Source organism: Xiphophorus maculatus, chromosome 24 (assembly GCF_002775205.1).
Source record: "Xiphophorus maculatus strain JP 163 A chromosome 24, X_maculatus-5.0-male, whole genome shotgun sequence".
In the NCBI taxonomy this organism is placed as follows: domain Eukaryota; kingdom Metazoa; phylum Chordata; class Actinopteri; order Cyprinodontiformes; family Poeciliidae; genus Xiphophorus; species Xiphophorus maculatus.
In genome coordinates, this window is record NC_036466.1 from 10,774,777 (window position 1) to 10,796,280 (window position 21,504).

At 39.3% G+C, this 21,504-nt stretch overlaps 1 protein-coding gene and 1 long non-coding RNA gene across 5 annotated transcripts in view; both read right to left on the minus strand.

The window, feature by feature from the left end:
• LOC102228431 (NLR family CARD domain-containing protein 3-like) overlaps positions 1-21,504 on the minus strand; it is a 971,185-nt gene that overhangs the window by 7,951 nt on the left and 941,730 nt on the right. The window contains exons 6-9 of one of the 3 annotated variants that reach the window (XM_023329348.1): positions 20,528-20,707; positions 19,367-19,540; positions 18,678-18,830; positions 17,281-18,158 (exon numbers count right to left, since the gene is read on the minus strand). The exons of 1 other annotated variant lie outside the window; for it this stretch is intronic. In XM_023329348.1, the coding sequence (XP_023185116.1) occupies positions 18,152-18,158; positions 18,678-18,830; positions 19,367-19,540; positions 20,528-20,707 (514 nt within the window). In that variant the 3' untranslated portion in view covers positions 17,281-18,151. Of the gene's footprint in view, positions 1-1,272; positions 1,347-1,815; positions 1,940-3,440; positions 3,740-17,280; positions 18,159-18,677; positions 18,831-19,366; positions 19,541-20,527; positions 20,708-21,504 lie in introns of those variants that run through there. One more of the 3 variants, XM_023329352.1, reaches the window with a different exon arrangement.
• LOC111607597 lies at positions 8,302-16,398 on the minus strand. Of its 2 annotated transcripts, none has more exons than XR_002752359.1 (3): positions 15,957-16,398; positions 15,542-15,695; positions 8,302-9,931 (listed from the first exon to the last, which is right to left on the minus strand). It is a non-coding gene; the product is annotated as an uncharacterized LOC111607597 (long non-coding RNA). The 2 variants fall into 2 exon arrangements; XR_002752358.1 differs by lacking the exon at positions 8,302-9,931 and having other exon boundaries at positions 15,443-15,695; positions 15,957-16,097; positions 16,365-16,398.

Below are 21,504 nucleotides of genomic sequence, written 5' to 3' on the forward strand. Positions count from 1 at the left end.
CGACGACCTTTGTCTTCCCCCTCTCCTCACCCTCCGTCCTGTCTGCCTACTGTCGAAAAAATACGAGCCACTAGCGCCGCAAAAACTCTTCGGAGAAAAACCCCCCAAAAAAAACAAATAACGAAAGTCACGACTGTAACTACGGTTCGATGAATCCCAGATGACCGCCAGAGGAGGTGATTAAAGCACCGAATGATCTCTCTTGCACAGGTCGAGAATCTTATACCAACATGGTCACATGTGACCCCCGGTGACAACAGTAAGTCTATATAGTCACGTGACAATGACAGCTCAGTCCCTTAATCTTCTCGTGAAACACGATGATTCTGAGGGACCGAGCGCTCTGGCGGTCATCCGGGATTCATAGAACCGTAGTTACAGTCAAAACTTTTGTTCTATTTCATCCCTACTGACCGCCAGAGGCGGTGATTAAAGCACTGGATGACGATTACCGACAGAGTCCTGAGAAATCACACACAGAAAAGAAACAACCCCGAAAACATGCCCACCTCACTGGGATGATGATGAGCGCTGGGATAGGATCCCAGGTGAAAGGTGGCCCAGTTAACCCTATAAAACCCAGCAAAGGTATTTGGGGATGACCAAGAGGCTGCTGCACATATAGCCTCCAGAGTGACCCCAGACACCCAGCATCTCACGCTCACAGGACTCGGTCAGGTCGAGCTGAAATCGCCACTCTTGACCCATAAACCGACGAGCGAATAGGCCAGGAAACACGGCTGCACAATGTAACAAAAGCAAACCTGAAGCAGCTACGATAATAAATAAAGACAAGCCAGATATGGAGGCACAATATAAGAAAAAGCAATCCCAAAAACGGAAATTAATTGAAACCTTCAATTCATCCATGTGCTGAAGATGTTTGACCATCAATCTGCAGGCTCTCTGTTCTTCTTCATCACAGCATCTATTTTGTTGCAGTCCTTGTCTGCTCTGGTTTGGTTCTTCTCAAGTTGACCTTCTATCTCTGAATGTTTAAAGACGCGATCTGATAGAAGGTCATCAAGGAGCTGTTAACTCTCAATATTATTGGTGAATATTGTGATGAAAATATTGACTGATTAACAAACATTTTCATCATTTTTTTTCTCCTTTCTTTATCATCACCAGCACATAAGTTCCAGTTACACCAGCTGAAATAATTGATCACTAAAAGACTTTTAAACCTTAAATTTCCAAATCTCAACTAAAGATGTGGATCTGGTCCAACAGAGACGACAGGAGGCTCTGATTGGAGGAGTTCAGTCTCACCTGGAGAACAGCTGCTCTGATTGGCTGTCGGCCGTTTAGCTCCTGTTCTGGATCTTTCTTCACACTCACAGCTCCTGTAAAGACATTTCTTCATCAGTGAAATATTTCACTATCAACAGGCTGGAGCTGAACATGTTCATGAAGGTCCACCACAAACTAGAGACCAGAACTGGGTCAGAACACAACCGGAGATCATTGATGATCTCTGGTTTGAAGTTCTTCATTGTATCATATCTGGTATCATGACTGATACCAGTGTTCCCAGTCTGGAAGCTCCAGTGCTTCACTGGGTTTAGAGACAATCTGAGTCGTTGCTCCTCACATTGTTGGTTGTTTTTGTTTTCATGCAACATTTTCATCATTGATTCATTCAGACTTTCATTCAAACTCTGATTTACTGACCAACATCCTTCATGACTAACTTTAAATTAATATCTCAGAAAATTAAGTTACTGTTTATTAAAACACTGAAGATCAACCAGTTAATATCATTTATTTTATCTCTATAGATTCACATGAATCAGTTAGAAAATGGTTTCTTACTTTCTGTCTGATGGTTCAGGTTCATTACTGAACCATGGAGGATGATCTTTGGACTGGTCACTCCTCATAGATGGACTGATGGATCCTGGAGGTTCTGCTCTGTCCTGATCTTTCATCTTCTGGCCTTTTGGAGAGAGAAACCAGAACCAGTCAGTACAGTGATCCGGTACCAGTAACTGTCCTGTGAAGCAGAAAGCTGGTTCCCATCATGTGTTCAGAGGATCAGAGTGAATCATTTGAATGAATGAGTGAACATTTCCTATGAACTAGTGAACTTATTTAGCTCCCAGTGGACTTGAACGCATCATGACTCTATTGTAGCTCTGTATGGAGGGAGTCAGTGAGCAGAAGGTTCTGAGGGAGCAGCAGCTCAGGTCGGGTCCACAGCTCTCCTCCAGACAGAACCGGGTCCAGCTGGGATCTCAGCAACATGTCAGCCTCTGTGTGCAGCTCAGCAGGATTTCCTCTCAGCTCAAGAGACACAAAGCAGCTTTCAGGGACCACAGCATCCAGCTGAGGTACCAGCTGGACCCGCTGCAAGGAATCATGGGTAAACAGCTGCTTCAATAGGGGGATGAAGCCCCCAAACACTCAGCGAGGCCTGAAACATATTTAGTCTATTGATCTGATTGAACTTCAAAATAAAGAGACACATTAATGCAACTCTTTTAGTTAGAAACTAGTTTGTTACAACTGATCTAAAATGTTTGTGAAATTATTTATTTTATTATTATTGCTCCATTTAAAAGTTTTGTTATTTTTAGGGTTGAACCGACTGCAGTTTTCTGGCTGATCGATTCCGATTTTGCAGATACTGATTGCTAAACACAGCAACCTTTCAGGTAAGAGTCAGTCTGGATCTGGATGCATTTTTCCAGCAGAGCTTTGAGAGACAAAGAGTTTCTTCCTGCTGAAAGGAGCAACAAGAGGAAAACCTGGAAAAAGATCAAACTCAGTGAGGAGGAAGAGAGGAAATCTGTGGACGGCTTAAAGCCGGTTCTGATCCACAGACAAGAGAAACATCAGTTTCTGCTGAACCCCAGACTGATGAGGGACGGAGTGATGTGATTCACTTCCTGCTGATTTCAACAAGCAGAGAAACTAGTTTACAATGTTTTAGTTCTGCTTTTTAGGTTAAAACACCAGAGAGAGTCGCTGCAGCAAGAACTGATGGACTGTAAAAGTTACATTAAGTTCTCAGTTTATTTAGATTAAATCTGAAAAGTTCATTATTGCTCCACACAAACAGATCAGCTTTAGATGCTGCTGTCATGGTAGATCATAGCTGATCATTCACCAGGTTAACTGCGCTGTAACTGAGCTGTGTGTTTATAGTGTGTTCAATATTTCTCTTTTTGTTCCTTATAGTCGCATAATGTAACCTCACTTAGCATCACTTTATAAGCAGCAACGTCTCACAATAAAGTTTTTCATTTGATCTAATTCCTTTCTAGATCAGGCCTTCAATAAAGTAAACAGAGCGCTGCTGCGGGGACCAGGCCCTATGAGAGCCGAGCGACCCAGGCCGAGGTGACTGAGGCCCCGGGAAGCCTCGGTGGGTTCATCGGTTAGAAAGGCTCCAGAGAGCCGAGAGACACGGAGGGACCCGGAGCGGCAACACTTACCTCTAGTAACAAGTCAGCAAGTTATTTCCATCCTGCAGCTCAAAATGGAGGCTGATCTTATGTATGATGTTAGGAGGATTTTTACAGCAGAGCATTACATGCTGCTTTGGTAACCTGACTGTAAAATCAGATTTTAACGGATAAAACCAGCAGAGAGGATTGTGGGTAGGACAGCTCCTCTGTCTCCTCCAGAACTGTTGGAACTGATCAACCTCAGCAGGCAGACGGGATTTTAACGGATGTTTTCCTGAACTCAGGGCCGAGCAGCAGAGATTTCCTTTTTTGTCCGTAACAACCAATCATTCTTTCCTTTGTCAGGTAAAGTTATCAATGAACACAGGGCCTGAGAGGAACAGGTCCAGAAGAACAAACTACCAGATAACAAACTCCTCACTTTAGCTCCTCAATAAAGAATTAGACATAGTGGACAGACAGCGGAGCACCTTCTCACATAGACTGCTCCAGCTCCGCTGTCGTAGGGACAGATACAGGAAATCCTTCCTGCCACATGCCATCTCACTGTACAATAAAAGCTAAATCATTGTTCTGCACTAATCAGTCCAATTTCGCACAACTGCACTGTGGCACACTTGCTGTACATATATTTACAGATACATACTGTTCTGCATTTTGAATCCTTGCAAGGTCTGCTCTAAGCTGCTTTTTATATTGACAGCATGTCATATTTTATTCTTATTTATCTTGTCTACATTGCTACTCAGTGGTGGATGTTGTGTGTCTTGTCTCTATGCTGCTGAAACTGCAAAATAATTTCCCTGCTGGGATGAATAAAGTAATTCTATTCTATCTGTTCTAGAGGTTGGAGCAGCTGTTTGATTTTAATCGATTTAATCTCCATATTAATCTATAAATGTACTGATTATTTTGGTGATGATATGGAAGAGTACAACGCAGGCAGCAGAACCAAACTAAAGTCAAATTTCTCAAAGGGAGACGATTAAAGAGACTTTATCAGGATAAACGGGTCGGTCCAAGATTCCCACTGACAGAACAAAGGTTTGAACTTCCTGCTTCTGTTAGTTTGAGTCCATCTGTCAGAAAATAAAAGCTTCGTCTGTTTCCTGTGAAGATATGAAGAGCTGAAGCTGAAGGAGAAACGGGCCGAGTTCTGGTTCTGGTTCCTCCACAGAGAGAAAACCCAGAGAGAGGAAAACAAGAAGTCAACACTCACCTGATCCAGATTCTGCTCTGCTGCTAAATGAACTTTGACCCCATTTCTCCTGCTCTGATACCTGACTCCTCCTGAGGCTCCGCCCCCTGCCCAGGTGATTTTGAACACCTTTAATGTTTTCTTCCCTTTCACTCAACAGTGAGCAGAGCTGGAAAACTGAGCTCAGATTAAAACTTTTTCAGGGTTTTTCTAATTTTTAGGTCATTTCCTGTCAACTTATCAATACAGGAAGTAGTTCAGTAAAACAGGAAGTGATCAGCAAAAATCCTGGGAGGAGATCTGATCGCTTTAGTTCAGCTTTAATATTTCTGTCTTTATTTCTAGTCTGGAAAACATTTGGCTCCATTTCTAGACGGATCATTTTCTGACTGCTTCCACTTCTTTAATCATTAACCTTTATGATGCCAAGCCTACTGCAAGGGTCAAAGGTCGATTCAACTTTATTATCCTGGTGGCAATTCATTTTACAGCAGGCAGTAAAACAGGAACAAACCAAACTCTCACAACAATCAAACAGTTTCACACGTTACAAAGTGCAGCTGATAGTGTGAGTGACTGAAGTAGTAAGTTCTGGTGGTGGTGAATCTGCAGCTGATGGAGGAAAACAAGGTCCGTCCTGATTGGACGACCCAGATCCATCAGAACAGCTCGCTATGGTCATTAAAGATATTTAACCATAAATCTTTACAACACTCTGAAAGCTCTTATGATTCAAACAGTTGTGCAACAACAGGTTTAGTTTGGTGATCAATAACTATCAATACGAACTTCCATGTTTTAGTCTAAAAAATTGTGGAAATGTGAAGGAAAGTCTGCAATCAACTGTATTCTAGCGAATGAACAAGAGCCACGTTCTGGTTGCAATAAAAGAGGTTTTTGTTAGTGGTTCTGAAACTTAAATATCCAAAAGATTGGAGGTTTTATTTTCTGATTAAAAATCAGCTTAATAATTAGAAAACATGGAGATTTATAATTATGGTTGAACAATTAAAATACAACTACACATTCAGCTGACTCAAATCTGAGCATAAGCAGGACTTGAACATGAAATCTTTGGGTTTACAGAGCAGCACCTCTAACCTCTCCACCAGGCATCCTGCTGGTGGGATATAACTGGGAAGACTGGTGTTGACTCCTAGTTGGTCAGTGACCTGGTGAGGTTGTTGTCTTGGAATATAATGGTTGATTATAAGTGATCGCTGTCCTCTGGTGGTGAACTATCATAGGACATTCCAACACTCCAGGCCTGTCAGGGCACTTACTTTTATGCAAGTGATTATAATTTTTCCTTCACTTCCAGTTTTTATCATGTTGGCACTAAGTTTTCCAAAATCTTTTGTTTTTTCCTGTGTTTTGCATTTCAAGAATTCCATTTTTCTCTTCAAGCTCTTGTTTCTTGTTTCAGTTTGATGGTGGTGCTTTCACTCCTCCGTCAGTGTCACTCCAGATTTGAACTGATGTCCTTCATAATTCTGGTTCTACAGCAGAGCCAGTGGACCACACGATATTCCACGCTTTGAAAGTTTCTCAGGACACATTTATCTTTTCTGCTGTCAGTGGTGACAGAAGTTGAAAAAGCAGGTGTTCTTTGCAAATTTTCACCAGGATTTGAAGCCTTATCTTTTGTACTTGATATATGATGTCATAACCTGCAGACCACACGATTTTCCACGCTTTAGAAGTTTCTCATAGCGCATTTGTCTTTTCAGATGTCAATGTTGACAAGACAGGTAATCTTTCTGAATTCCTTGGGGGGGAGGGGGACACTCTTCTAGTAGTGTCTAGTGGGGGGGGGGGGGGGGGGGGGGGGGGGCAAAGAAGAGTGTCCCCCCCCATAGTCAGTTTTCCTTGTGAAGTTTTAAAACCATGCGGGTCTTGAACTAAGAATCATCGGGACCAAAGCACAGTCTTTATCCAGTGTGCCATCCAAGCACCTGGCAACCTTGGCACTAGAACCTCTACAAATACCACAAGTTTGGACCCAGGAACGTGATCTTTTAAAACAATCCCTTAAGCAGGTCTTGAAAACGTTTGAATCCCTTAATATTGCACCTGCCTCAAAATGTGAATTTGTATCAAAGAATCAGCATACTTCGATAGCTGAGGTTTAATTAGAATGTTCTGGTTTGCACAAAACATCTTATTTAGACCCAGTCAAATGATGAATGCCATCATTTTTTAATAAGCTATAAAGTGCTTTGTTTTTTGGTTTTGAAAGGCTGGAAGTTGATACCACACTTATTTGTTCCAAAACGCAACATGTTTGAAAATTAATTTCAGCCACAACATGATAAACCACAACTGATTTAAAAATAATTCTAATATACACTGGCGAACTGCTTTGTGTATCGGTGTGGGAACAATCGTCTCATCTTGAATGTGAACAAAAGAAATGTGATGATTGTAGATTTCAGGAGGAACAGGATTAGCTCAAACACTGTTCCCATCATGGCAGAAGAAGTGGAGATGGTTGAGGAATATGAATACCCTTGTGTTCACCTGAACACCAGACTGCAGATGCAGTAGGGAGGCCGTCTACAAGAAGGGGCAGAGGAGAATGTAATTTTTGAGCAATCTAAAGGTCTCATCTCTTCTGCAGGCAGCTGTTGGTGTAGCAGCATCAGACCCAGAAAAATAAAAAGGCTCAAAATCCTGATAAAGAATGCTGGTTATGTTTTGGGGTCGACTGTATAACGTTTGGAGATAATGCAAAGAAGGATCAAGAAAATTATGGACAACCATGACCATCCGCTTCATGAGAGTGTCCTGGAAAAATGGTGTCTTCAGTCAGAGGCTTCTTCAAATTCGATTTCAGACATACCGCTAGGAAAGATCTTTAATGCCAACACCCAACTCTTTGAAGAAGTTGAATTAATGAGGTAAGTTTAATTTCCCTTTGGAATCAATAAATTATTTTTGAATTTCAATAAGGGATGGCTGAAGATGGTTTTTCAGTGTTTCCAGCCGCCTTCAGCTAATCAGATTTATTGAACTGCCCCCTTTTATGATAACTCCCGGCACAAGGAGTTATATTTATGGTGTCAACTTGGTCAATTTTTAGTAAAAGCCTTCACCAGGTAAAAAGGTTAACTTAAGTTAACAATCTACTTTAAGTATTCTCTGTTCATTAAAAAGTCTGTATGCTAGATGCATGGTGTGGTCATGATTCACAGCATACATTATGCCAAGAAAGATTTTGCTGTGTCAGAAGGAAAGCAAAACAAAATTTTAATTCAGGAATTTAACCTCTCTGATGGTCAGATTGTTTTTTTTAAAAATAGAGTCATTGAATGGAAAAAATATATACATATACAGTACCTATTGCAACATTTTCATTCTTTGATGTGTGTTGCTTCCGCATCATTTTAATACTAAGTACACATGACCAAAAAAACAGTGATGTGTCTGGAAGGAAGAATTAAAAACAAATGCCATCCTATTTTTCAGAGACACTTTAAACAATCGATGGCCCCTCCAGAGTAATCCATATTCTCCAGATCCATATTTGCAAGTCCTGAAACATCAATTATCGTGTTGAATTAGTATTCAGAAGCCAGAAATGACGAGTAAGGCCTGCATATAGCAACACACACGGACTCCTTTCCAAATACTGAAGTTTTAATCATGTATAAATCACACACACACACACACACACACACACACAGAATAACCTTTTGCAAATAAGATGGAAAATTACACATGTGCACCCCATCAGACTTGGATGACAATAGACATATTTACATGGACAAACTCATATGCTCCTGGAATCAGCAGAAGTTTTATAAAGCACAAGAAAAAAAAAATTCTTTTAATGGGAGAAATCAAGCCATGTGGATTTCACTTCATTTTCAACTGGAAAACATTATCAACCAGTCTGCTCTGTTTAGTATGGAAAAATGTCAGGCAATTCTGATTGGTCTCCAGGTACTTCAAGCTTGAATTGAGGTACCTTTGAATTGGGACATTTGGAAAGACTGAGATAAACGACGGCCGTCTCTGAGCTGCCAAACGCTTCCCAACTTGGAATAATGAACTGAATTAAAGGTTTAGAAAGTAACAGGTCAGACATTTTCTGTACACTGCTTCACAAATCAACAAAAAAGACAGAAAGAAAGAAATTCGAATCCAGACATATGGTAGGACAATAGAACCCTGCTAAATCTGAGAAGTGGGTTAAAGGCATGATTGGTGAGTTTTACAGGTCTTCATGGACCAACAACACTTTCTAAGTTATCACTGAAATATGCATCATGTATGAGCAGCAAAAGTTTATCCAACAGGCCAAAAATAACTGCATCTTCCATAATTCAAGTTTCATCAGTTTGGATCTGAACCCATTTCAGTCCAGATGAACAGTTTTTTTTAAGATTTTAAAAAATAATAACTGTATATATTGTATATATACACACACACAATGATACATCAGATGACTGATGTATGCAAACCCGATCTACCAAAAACAGTACAGAATATCTGTGTACAGGAATATCTTAAAACATGAATGACACAGAAAATCCATTTTTCAAACGACAGTGTTACATGACCCAATGTTCTGTAAATCACCTTCAAATTGTCCTATTTACTTTTTGAACATGTACAATATGATAGACAAAAAAAAATGCTAACAAGTCATTTTCTGCCGTTTCCCTTTTCTTCTCGAACATTTGAAGCTCCATCTCTTCCTAAGGTTACAATAAGCTCAAAATGATGAGTTTGACCTTTATATTTCTGAGTTGTTTTGTTTTTTTAAATGTTATGCAGGGCAGATTTATCGTAATATTGCAGGACAGCATACAGTATGCGGTGCCTGAGAAGCATCTCATTCTTCCACCTTAGAAAATACTCCTTCATATCACCCTAAATATGAAGGTACAGTATACAGCTTTTTCTAATATTTTGCCAAGTGATTGATGGTTTGCTGAGCTGTACAGATCGCTGATTCTTGGGCATAAAGTGACGTGACGGTTTGACAAGCTTGAATAGCTCATGATCAGATGTTGGTATGAAATCTCTTCAGTTGGAAATTGCTTCTTCTCCATGTGGTTCCTCCTCCTCTCCCCGGACCCTGAGGTTGAGCACTGCTTTGCATACTCTGGACATTTTCCTGCTGATTTTGCAACACACTGATTTGTGCTGGTGCCCTTTAGTTGTGCGGACCAGATAGAGTGCAGCCTTTGTGAGCAACTAGCCCCTTCGCTAAGTTGAGTACAAACTAAATACAGACTTCCATTTTATGTCCTCATGCGGGGTGAGGTGAAAAAGTTTCAGGTCTCATCAAATGGAGAATGATCAACTTACACTGGAAGAAAAAAAAACACACACACACAACACATGAATTATTCATGACTCAGCAGAAGATAAGGACCTCTTTGGCTGTTAAGTCATCCCTCTAGATGCCAGGCAACATCTGTTTGAGCAATTGGTCCCTTGCTACCTGAATGGTTAATTACCCAATGATTAAACTGGTTGACCGTATCGACACGGGGGTTTTTAGAGCCTCAAAAAGCAATACAAAGTCGGAGAAATATATATATATATATATATATATATATATATATATATATTTAAAACACTGATTTCTCAGAATTCTTCCTCTAGAACCTCCAATTGGTCCAGAAAACAAGTTCATTTCTTAAAACATTTTAGGTTTTCTTATTTCCTGTCAGCAAGTTAAGCTAACCTGGCTGTTTTCTTTGACTGTTCAAGGTTTTAAGATTTTAGCTCTTAAAGCCTGAATCTTTCTTGTTTCTGTGAAATGTTAAAACACTCCAGATTTAAAAGTTTATTTTTTTCCCTCCTTCAGTTATTGTTGAAATCTTTTCTCATAGCACACCGTAGACATTTTGGAAATTAAATGTTTGAACTGTATTTTTTATCAAGTTAGAGTAATAAAAGTTGTTGGCTACAAAAAGGACATAATGCCTTCACCGAGAGTGGCATTACATTAAAAAAACTACAAAAAGGAAAATGAAGCTCTTTAAAAGAATAAAATTCAATATCATAAAAAAGTCCTTGTATTTATTATTTTGCCATTTTACTTTGTGAATTATTTTCTGGTATCTTCTCTGGTAAACCCAAAATAGAAAACAGATCTGGCCTTTGCAGTTGAAGTATCTGTAGTAATAAATTAAGTGAACAATTGTTCACTTAAGAACAAATTTTCTTTCACTTTAGAGTAAAAGCACAGAGGTAAAAAAAATAAATAAATAAATAGTAGATGCAGTTGTAAGGTCTTTTGCATAACAGTAATGTGATGTTGGTCTTTGAAATCTAATTATATTTCAGAAATACTGCAAAAATTGCCCATTTTCTAAATTGTGTCTATAGACGTTAAAAATCGTGATTGGCCAAACAAAATGCAACGGATCTTCTAAAACAAAGGAGGAGTCACTCTGAGTATCAAGGAGTGCATAAGTAAGTATTTCTTTCCCAGGATCCTTCACAGAGGACAGAAAAACTGGAATAATACTTGATGTGGCAGAAATGTTTCGGGTGAGTGCATGAGATAAAACACTGTGAGAAACCTGAGCTGTTTCTTCTGGAGAGATTGAAAACTGCTGACCAACATCCTGACATCTCACTCTGTCCTTGTGTAAACAAGTAGGATGATGTCGTCTACACTCTCCACAAACATGCCGCGTTTTACAGTCTTTCAATAAATGGCCTTTCCTTAAACATCCAAAACAAAGATGGTTCTGATATATAAATGATCTTTTGTCTTCCATTGATTTAATTGCAAATTTGGGACATTTAGCAACACTGTGTGATATGTCTGTACAAACCAAGCAAGGCAGTTTAGATTTCAGAACATGACCAGTTTCTTGTTTCTTGAACTCCGTACTGGTATTAAAAGTCTTAGCTTTCCTGGAAAGATCATTTGAAGAAGTTTTAGACTTTAACAAAAATGGAGAAGCAATAGGATTACATGCTATACGTGCTTCCTTTTGTATAAATCTAGAAAAACATTCAAAAGATGGATATTCTCCACACGCTTCAAGCACTTCAACAACAACTCTACTCCATTTACGTACAACCCAGTCTGGTCATTTCTTCAACATCTTATGATTTTCTTCACAATCATTTAAGATGGACAGTCCTTTTACTTGAGGCATAGCCTCTTCACAACTTTTCAAAAAGTCAGCAAAATCTCTGAGAGATAATGGATCATTTGGTGCAATCTTTGGCCATGACATAAGTTTATCCCTAAATGGGTTTCCATATCTGTCCTGTACAACTGACCAAGCCCCCTCATATGCATCCTCAGAGCTTCTGTAAAAGAAACCTTCCACAGCCTTTCGGGCTTCTCCAGAGAGATAACCTGTCAAATACAACATTTTTCCCCAACAGAGATGGATTTTGAATCAATTAAAGTTGTAAATGATATCTTAAAGTCCACAAATTTCAAAGGGTCACCTGAGAATATGGCAGGTTCAGGAACAGGAAGGCGACTTAAACTCAATGAGCTCGTTAAGGCTTCAGCCAAGTTTACTGCAGGAATCTCAGAGCTTGAGGTGGTAGAATTGATGCAGCCCTTGCAGTTGACTTTCTTGGGTGTTTTAAAATTTGCACTGATTTAACCTCAGGCTTAAAATCAAGATTTTCCCCTTCTACCCCATCTTCAAGTCTGCTATAAACATCAAGCCGAGCAGCAGCCATTTTAACTTCCATATCTGTTTGCATTACCTTTAACTTGCTCTTCTCCTCATCAAGCTGCTGTAGCACTTCAGCTTCCTTCTGCTTCATTTCTGCCATAATCTGGGACTCATGACACTTCCAGTCACATTCAAGCTTACTGACTCTCGCATGTTGAGCTTCAATCTCCAACATGGATTTAACTTGTACCTTTTTAGCCGCAAGATCAGCTTCTGCCATTACACGCCCTTGAGAAACTTTGGAGCTGGTAATTGATGAACCACATGAAGAACATTCAGTAGAGATTTCTCCAAAAACAGACTGATATTCGTCTCTATTTAAGACTTCTCGCACTCTTTCCTTTTCAACTTCTTGATTAAATTTTTCTTCAACAATACCCCCTTCTAAACGCTTACACACAAGATCATAAATCTCATTTGTTAGTATAGTACAGGCATCTAGTTTCTGCACAATATCTGGAGTATTTAAAGAATTACGTTGAAGAAACTCATAATTCTGTTTCACTTTATCAAGACTGTTTTGGATCTGCTGATTTATTTCATCCAGATTTTCCTGAGAGCAAAAACCCTTTAATTTCATCCTGGCTTCTCTGGAGATTTGTTTCCAGGATGCACAAGATTTAATCCATAAACAATCTGTGTCATACTTTATTTAGAAAACTCTTAATTTACTTTAGTCTACTATCTGTTACAACATATATACACATACATACTTTTAAGTACAATTCAACAACCTGGATGTCCATGTGACAATATTTTATTAATATTTATTTTTTTTTAAAAAACCCTACTGTATTGTTTTTACCACTAAAATATATATTTCTCAAATATCTATTGTTACAGCTAATCATGGATCCATTTAAGTGAATTTAAAGCAAGGACACTCTGCGCTCGGAGATTCGGATCAACTGACAAAACAGTTGGATTTTTATTTTGCAGATTTTGGTTCAGCTGCTAAATAAAAGCTGGAGAGTTTCTATTTTGGAAACCAGTGTAGAGTCTGAAAACTTGTTATATATTTAAAACTCAATAATACATCCAGGCTGAAGCCTTTGTGCTATGAGTGACCTACACATTCAACAGACTCAGGCTGCCATATACAGATAAACACCACAGCTGGGAGGTCCAACATATACAAACAGTGGTGCCAAAGCACGTTGACATGTGGCAAGAGGAAGATGGAATCGAACCTACGCCCTTCCTATTACAAGACAACAACGCTACTCTCAGAATCTTGACTTTTGGATCCCACAGAGGAATGTTACTGACAACCTCAAAATATACTTCAGTTTTCCTGATTCAGCTCAATTCTTCCTCTAAAACCAGGTTCTGAGTCTCTGACGTCAGCAATTATAAATCACTGCAATTAATAAACATGATTTGATTTTAAAATAATTGGACATCATTTATTCTCCTTGTTAATTTATCATTTCTCTTTCATACGTTTTATTCATTGTTAGCTTTCAGTGCCTGCGATGGACTGGTGACCTGTCCAGGGTGAACCCCGCCTCTCGTCTGGTGACAGCTGGAGCTGGGCCCCACCGGCCCCCCTCACCACCCTGCAGGGATCAACGTGTTCAGATCATGGATGGAAAGATTTGATGGTAGATTGTCTCCCTTAAGACCTCACTGAAAACAGCTTCATAGTTGATGCCTCAACATCAACTGATTCTATCATATTGCTGACTATTTTTTCTACTTCTAACATAAACAGGTAAAGAAGTAACCTAGAAATGTTTTCCCACCCCAGGCATCCGGTCCCAATCATCATCAGTTCTGATGATGTCACATGCATAGCGAGTCCGCTACGTCTTAAAATTGTAAGTCAGACTTTTTTCTTTGTCATTTTTCTGTACTCTTTAAAATACAAATGTTCTTTTTTGTAGGTTTCTGTAAAGTGCAGTGAATGGGAATGTTCTGCCGTTGATCCTCACTGTTCTTAGGAAGGAGAAATGTCAGTATGTTTGCAATAATACTGGAATACTGTGATATTAAATTAAAACAATACTCTGTCCTTGGTTCAATATTTTTCACATTTCCTCTAAAGTGTACCTATTGTTTCATTGTACTAATTTTCATAAGCATGTTGTCTGCAAATTTTGAATGTATTGACAATTTGTACAATTCTGTAATAGTATATTGGCAATGTACTCTTGAAAAATGTAAATATATTTCAAATAAAATGTGATTTGTTATGCATGCCTGCATCCAACTCTATGACCAACATTCATCATCCGACCCGATGGAACTGGAGAGGTTCTGAAGGAGGAATGGCAGAGGATCCCCAAATCCAGCTGTGAAAAACTAGTTGCATCATTTCCAAGAAGACTCATGGCTGTACAAGCTAAAAAGGGGTTTCTACTGAGCAAAAGGTCTGAATACTTATGACCATGTGATGTTTCAGTTTTTCTTTTTTTTAATAAATTTACAAAGCTTTCTACAATTCTGTATGTTTTCTGTCAAGAGGGGATGCTGAGTATACATTAATGAGAAATAATATGAACTTTTCTGAGATTAGCAAATGGCTGCAATGAAACAGAGTGAGAAATTTAAAGGGGTATGAATACGTTTCATTCATTAATTCACCAGGGACTTTGATTTTCCTCATTAAAACAAAATCAGAGTAAAGGAAAAACATGGATATTTGAAATGTCCGTGATTGTATTCAGTGACTCAAATATAAAATACATAAAACAACTTTCCTAGCAAGTTGGCAAACAGCTGTGGAAATTATTGCTGTGATTCAACCAACAATTTTATGATTTTCTAATGAGCAAACATTTAAAACCAGAAAGACTCAGAAATGGAGCGATGGTCAGAAAGAGGTCAAGTTTTCCATATTAAAGAAAGTCCATAAAGTAACGCATTTGATCCAAAATGTCTGATTCAATCTGGATTTTCTACTGATAAAAGCCCAGAGAAATCCTCTCTGATCAATAAATTATTGACTTCATATTGAAATATTTTCCATCCACCAATCAGGAACCCAGATATCTCCGCCGGGCCACAAACACTCAGAACCTACTGGTACCAGTTTGACTCCACTATGAAACTGGGAGCAAACTCAGCTTGTTGTCTGGGTTACAGATGAAAACTCAGAGAAAATCAGAGTTCCTGATTGAAACCAGGTGCTGCAGCTCTGCATCATAACCAGAACCAGAACCAGGCCCAGTTCTGGTTCTGGTTCTGTCCAGCAGCTCAAAGAGAGAAAACCCAGTCAGGACTGGAAACCAGAAGAATGTGGAGTTAAAACTCACCTGATCAGATCTTTGCTTCTCCTTCTGTTCACACAAACCGAGTCGGAACGAATTGGACCCGATTCTCCAGAACTTGAACCGGACCCACCTGAGGCTCCGCCCCCTCTCACAGCAGAGGTGTGTTGCTAATGAGAAGAATCCTGTCTGATCATCACTACCAGGAAATAAATGGAAAATAACAACCAGTTCACATTTCAGTTTAAAGATTATTTATGTTTAAACATTTCAAGATTTTTTTTCCATGACTATTTCATTAAATTAATAAAGATTTTCAAGTTGATCAGATTCAGTTTTATCTATAAAGACTTTTATAAAATAGCCAAAGCTGCACCAAGTTTCTGCTCAGCAACACAATAAACCACTAATAATAGTTTCTGCTTGTTCTAATCCTCAGCGCTCACGTAGCAGAGCTCACTTCATTTCAGCCTCCTGCCTCTGACTCCCCAGAGGATCCATCACTCTGCGTCTCTGAGGTCTGAGTCCGGGTCCAGAAAATTATCTTTACACCCGTCTGGCCCCCCGGCACTGCAGAACAGGACATTACCTGTCCAGATCGCTACAAAAACATTGACAAAAAAACAGAAATATAAAATACAGCGGACCTAATTCAAACCTAATTCAACATTTATAAAGAATCCTATGTCCTTTTTTCTTGCACCCCTTCAAATAAAGTCTTACCAAATTTACTTCCTTGCAACCACATTGTTTTAAATAATATCACACCCTGGTTCACTTACACCTGCTTAGTTGTTTATGCTGTGGATTAATTTCACATTGAAACATTGTAAATAAAACATCAGCAAAACAAGAAGTGAACACTCACCTGATCCAGACGCTGCTCTTCTTCTTCTTCTTCTTCTTCTTTTTTGGCGGTTGGCAAGCAACTTATTGATGTGCATTACCGCCATGAACTGGAATGGAGTGTGGATCGGGATGCTACATATATTTTCCCCCAAACCCCCAAAAAAGAAAAAGAAAAGAAACCTTATATCCTTTCTATCAATTTCGTTTTCTTAAGATAATTTATTAAATAACAAAAATATACAGTCTCTGCTCTGCTGCTGCATGGAGTCTGAACCGGTTCTGATCCAAACCTGACTAGAGCTGACACACCTGAGGCTCCGCCCCCTGACCCAGCTGAGGCTCCGCCCCCTGACCCAGCTGAGGCTCCGCCTCCTTCCAGGTGACAACAAACACATTTATTTTCATGTTTTCCTTTGTATGAGTTGAGCTGTAAAACTTTAGGTCAGATTTGAACTTTTTCAGGTTTTTCTCAGTTTTCTGCTCATTTCCAACCAACATTTTATTGCAGGAAATCATTTCAGGAAGGAACCAGAAGATTCAGGAGTCTGGGAGATGAGACTGTAACCGACCTGAACACTGAGGCCCCAGAGCGCCCCCTGCAGGATCTGCTGCACCATTAACCAGACAGAAATGGCAGTTTTATACAAGTTATTCTAATTCAATAGCTGATTTAATTAATCGAGTTTTGATTGAAAAGATTGATTCTCATCTGTTTTATTAAAAAAACATCTTCAGTCTGAAAACTGCAAAAATAAACTGCTGGCTAAATTAGTAGCTTAAAGCTGAAATCAACTTGAGATGTTTCTGCTTTTACTAATTTAAGCTGTGAAACTAAATGTGAAAACTTAAAATACAGCAAAAATGGCCTGGAGGATTAAAATGAAGGTTTAGTTATTATATGTGTACACAGTCAGCTGCATAAAAAATACACAAAGATTTTTTAAAAACTTTATTTGGTCGTTAAACATCCAGCAACCCACATTGCATTAGAAGAATGATGAAAATCAAACATGAACCAATCAGCACATTATCCCAGTGATTCTCTGAGGTTTGAATAAATCAGTAAAATCACAGTAAAGAGCCTGAAGTTCTCTAGAAAACTCAAAACATGAAATATGGAGTTAAAAAAGTAAAAACCAAAACAAACTGAGAGAAATTAAAGCTGAGAATCAATGATGACGTAAAACTTCAAGATTTAGTTTTTACAATGAACATAAAATATATAAAATCTTTTTGTTTCCATGTTCCACATGTTCCTGAAAACTGCTCTAAGATCAGAGTTTCTGTAGGACATCCAGTTCTAAACTGGTTAAACTGGTTTCTCTGATGGAAGCTGAAGTTTCTCTGCAGTTTCCAGTAAAGCATCTTTTTATCTGTGGAGCTTTGAGGAACATTTTCATGTCAGCAGAAGGAAGAAGCAGCAGAGAAAAGAGGTTTGAAGTGTCTTTCATGGCTTCAAAGCTGAACTGAAAATGATTCCCATGTTTCCATTCTCAGACCATTTCTGGTTCCAGGATGAAAATGAATCAGAGAGAAAAAAGATCAACTTTCCAGTTGAATCCAGTTCAGATCAAAACTCCATGAAGCCTCTAAATGGAGCCCAGTTTGAATTGGATCTTTATTGATCCAAAGAGACAAACAATATCAGACACTAAATGACAGACACGAGAAAATAAACAGGAGGAAAACCTTGGAGGTCAGAGGTCATCATCATGATCCAGTCAGAGTCTCTTTAGACTCAAACTGCTGCAGCTTCAACCTCTGAGGATCAGCAGGACACTGAGACCATTTTCTACTTCACAGAGATCAGAACCTGCAGAGAGAAGAAGGAAGGAGAGAGCAGATCAGTGAGTGTTTCCAGCCTCTCTCCAGCAGCAGTCAGTGACGCAGCACATCCACTAGATGGTTTCCAGGCTGCAGTCAGACTGATCTCAGAGCTGTGACCAAGATGAACCTGATCAGTTGTTTCCTGTTGAACTGAGAGAACAAACAGATCTGAGATCAGATCTGCTGCTGCCACAGTTTGATGGATGAGGACCACTGTCTCTAGACATGTTGGACGGCTGGACGCTGGAGTCCAGCTGGACTTCCTGGAGACATGGACACAGCAACAACACTCATCTTCACACCAACACAAATGCAGGAACACAGCAAGCTGCTGCTCCTCTGATTGGCTGATTGCTGTCTCTGTGTCCAATCAGGAAGCCTGAACCATTCTCCTCCCACTGAGAAGCTGCAGCTTTACTGGGAACACTGGATCTTTGCTTTGATGCTAACTGGGTTTAGTTCAATATGCTGACAGCAGCTGGACTCACTACAAACATTTACTTACTTTAAAGTCTTTACAAGATTCTTCAGCTGCTGAACATCTGAATCCTTCAGGTTGTTTCCTCCCAGGTCCAGTATTCTCAGACGGGTCGGGTTGGACTTCAGAGTTGAGGCCAAATAATCACAGCTGATCTTTGACAAACTGCATCTGAACAATCTGAATAAAGAATAAAAGATGTGAGCTGAAGCCAACAGGATGCAGGTTAACCAGTCCAACAGAACCAGTTAAAGATTCTCATCAATATTAATGCCAACAAGCTGCTGCTTCAATAAAGACCTGCTGACTTCAGAACCAGAACCAGAACCAGAACCTGGTACTGGGTCATGTTGTGTTGGAGGATTTTAGTCAGTAAAATCATTCCAGGTTCTGATCAAAGTGTTGAAGCATCAATCATTGATTACTGATTTGTTCCTGTCAGATTCCAGGAATTCACTTTTCTAGACTGGGTTGAATGACCTTTGACCTGCTTCACATGAGGGGGATTTCTACACACTGGGGGTCCGAATGCTGTCCTGTTCTGACCTCAGATCAGCAGGTCCAACTCAGTTACACAGAGGGACTAAATTAAACTCTGGATCCAAGTCCAGGAACAAACTCAGAAAATATTTATTAGAACAGAAGAAATTAATTTGATTTATGATCAATTATATATAATTATTCACATAAAAATCAATAATTATATAATTACATACTCCAATGTCTCCAGTCTGCAGCCTTTAGTCTGTAGAAAACCACAGAGCTCCTTCACTACAGAATCTTCCAGGTTGGTTCTGAACAGGTCCAGTTCTGTCAGGTGGGTCGGTTTGGACTTCAGAGCTGAGAACAGAGAAGTCCAGCTGGTCTCTGACAAACTGCAGTCCCACAATCTGAATAAAGAATAAAAGATGTGAGCTGAAGCCAACAGGATGCAGGTTAAAACTGAAACATGAACAAATAAATAATAAAAATGTAGAAAATTAATTTCCCTGAATGTAAAAGAAACATGATGAACTGATTCTAACATCTGATCCAGTCAAACTGGTTTAAAGAGTCCAAACCAGCAGAACCAGAACATTTGATCAATAAAGAAACTCAAAGTTTTCTATCAGCCTGGATGAGTTGAGCTATTTCTGCTGGTTCCTGATCATCAGCTGGAGACCCGACTTGGTAACTGGATCAGAACCACTCAGTTTGTTCATTAATGGCCTTGGGTTCTTATTAAAGCTGCTGAAAGCCAATGGAGGCCATTATTTCCTAAGGAGACGTGACCTGATGAAGCATCATCACAGAGACGAGGCTCCAACCGACTGACAGCTGTCAGACTGAAGAGGACGGTTCCTCTCTGACCCGGCCCAACAGAACCACAGCTTCAGGACAAAGCTGAGGAACCTGCTGCTGCTGCAAACCTCACTTTCATTCATTTCATCTAGATTTGCTTTTCTACAATCAGTCATTTCTTAGATTTGGTCATTAATGATGATTTGAACTTGTCAGTGTTTGTGGCTCGACTCTGGAGGAACAACATTTCATTCTGGATGTAAAGATGAGAATCAGAAATGAGAAATAAAACAATCTGAATCTTTACCAAACCAAACTGAAACATCTCCATCATTAATTTACATCATTTGAATTATTTTACTCATTTTGTTCATCAGTAAAAAACATTTTAAAGTAAAAAACTGAAAAACAAAGTTCAATAGTCTCAAAGTCTGAAATAAGAAAAAAATAATATATAAGGTAAAAAGTTTTAGAGATTTTATTCTGACATTTAAACAGGTTGTTTAAAAATAAAATATATTAGAATAAAAGCATTAATTAAACTAATGTTTAAAGTATAAATGAAGGATTTTATTGTATAAATAAAGAAAACAAACCTCAGAATCTTCACTTTACTGACTGAACTCTCCAGGATCTCAACCAGAGGCTTCAGATCAGAGTCTCCACCTTCATCTATGATGATCTGATTTATTTCCAGTTCAGTCAGATCTGGGTTGGACTTCAGAGCCGAGGCCAAAACTTCACATTCAGCCTTTCGGATCAAACAGCCACCAAGTCTGTGATTAGAGAAGAAATAAATTCAGTTCTAATGAAATCAATCTGGATCATAAACAGACTAAAATATGATAACAGTGATGTCATCATCTGATCAACATCTGATCTTCAATTTACTGAGTTTGACCCCACAGAGAATCTGTGCAGTTCCTGGTTAAAGTCCAGGTTCTGGTTCTGGTTCTGGTCCAGGCTTCATGTCCTCAGACCTTCAGCTGCAGTCAGATGTTGAAGATCTTCTATCATCTGTGAAGGAAAGTTCAGTTTTCTCTGCAGCATCTGATGGAGCTGCAGCATCAGAGCCTCAAAGGAGCTGAAGCAGCTGATGAAGAGGCTGACTGAGCTGATGAAGGAAACTACTGGAGATGATGGAGAGGAGGAGGAACTGCTCACAGCTCAGACTTGGACTAGACCGTGTGGCTCAGAGGAACAAAGGTTTGGATGTTAGAAGAAATTGTTGCTAAACTCTTAAAGAGCTGAAGACCAAAACAGAGCGTTTGGGTCCAGCAGCATTTTTCATGGTGAAGCAGTGAAAGTTCTCCAGTAACTAGAAGAGGCTGGGATGTCTAAAGAGTTGAAGCTCATGTCTCTCCAGGTCTTCATGGCTAACAGCTTCAACAAAAGCTGCAGATGAAGAGTTGATGAGGAAAATGGTTCCAGCTCTGGAAGCAGAGTTCTCAGAGCTTTGGGAGGATCTGACAAAAACTAGGACTTTTTCTGGAGCCAGACAACAATCACCACATTTTGCTCTCATTTACAAACTCAGAGGAAACTAGTGGGAGGAGGAAAAGTTGGTTCACTA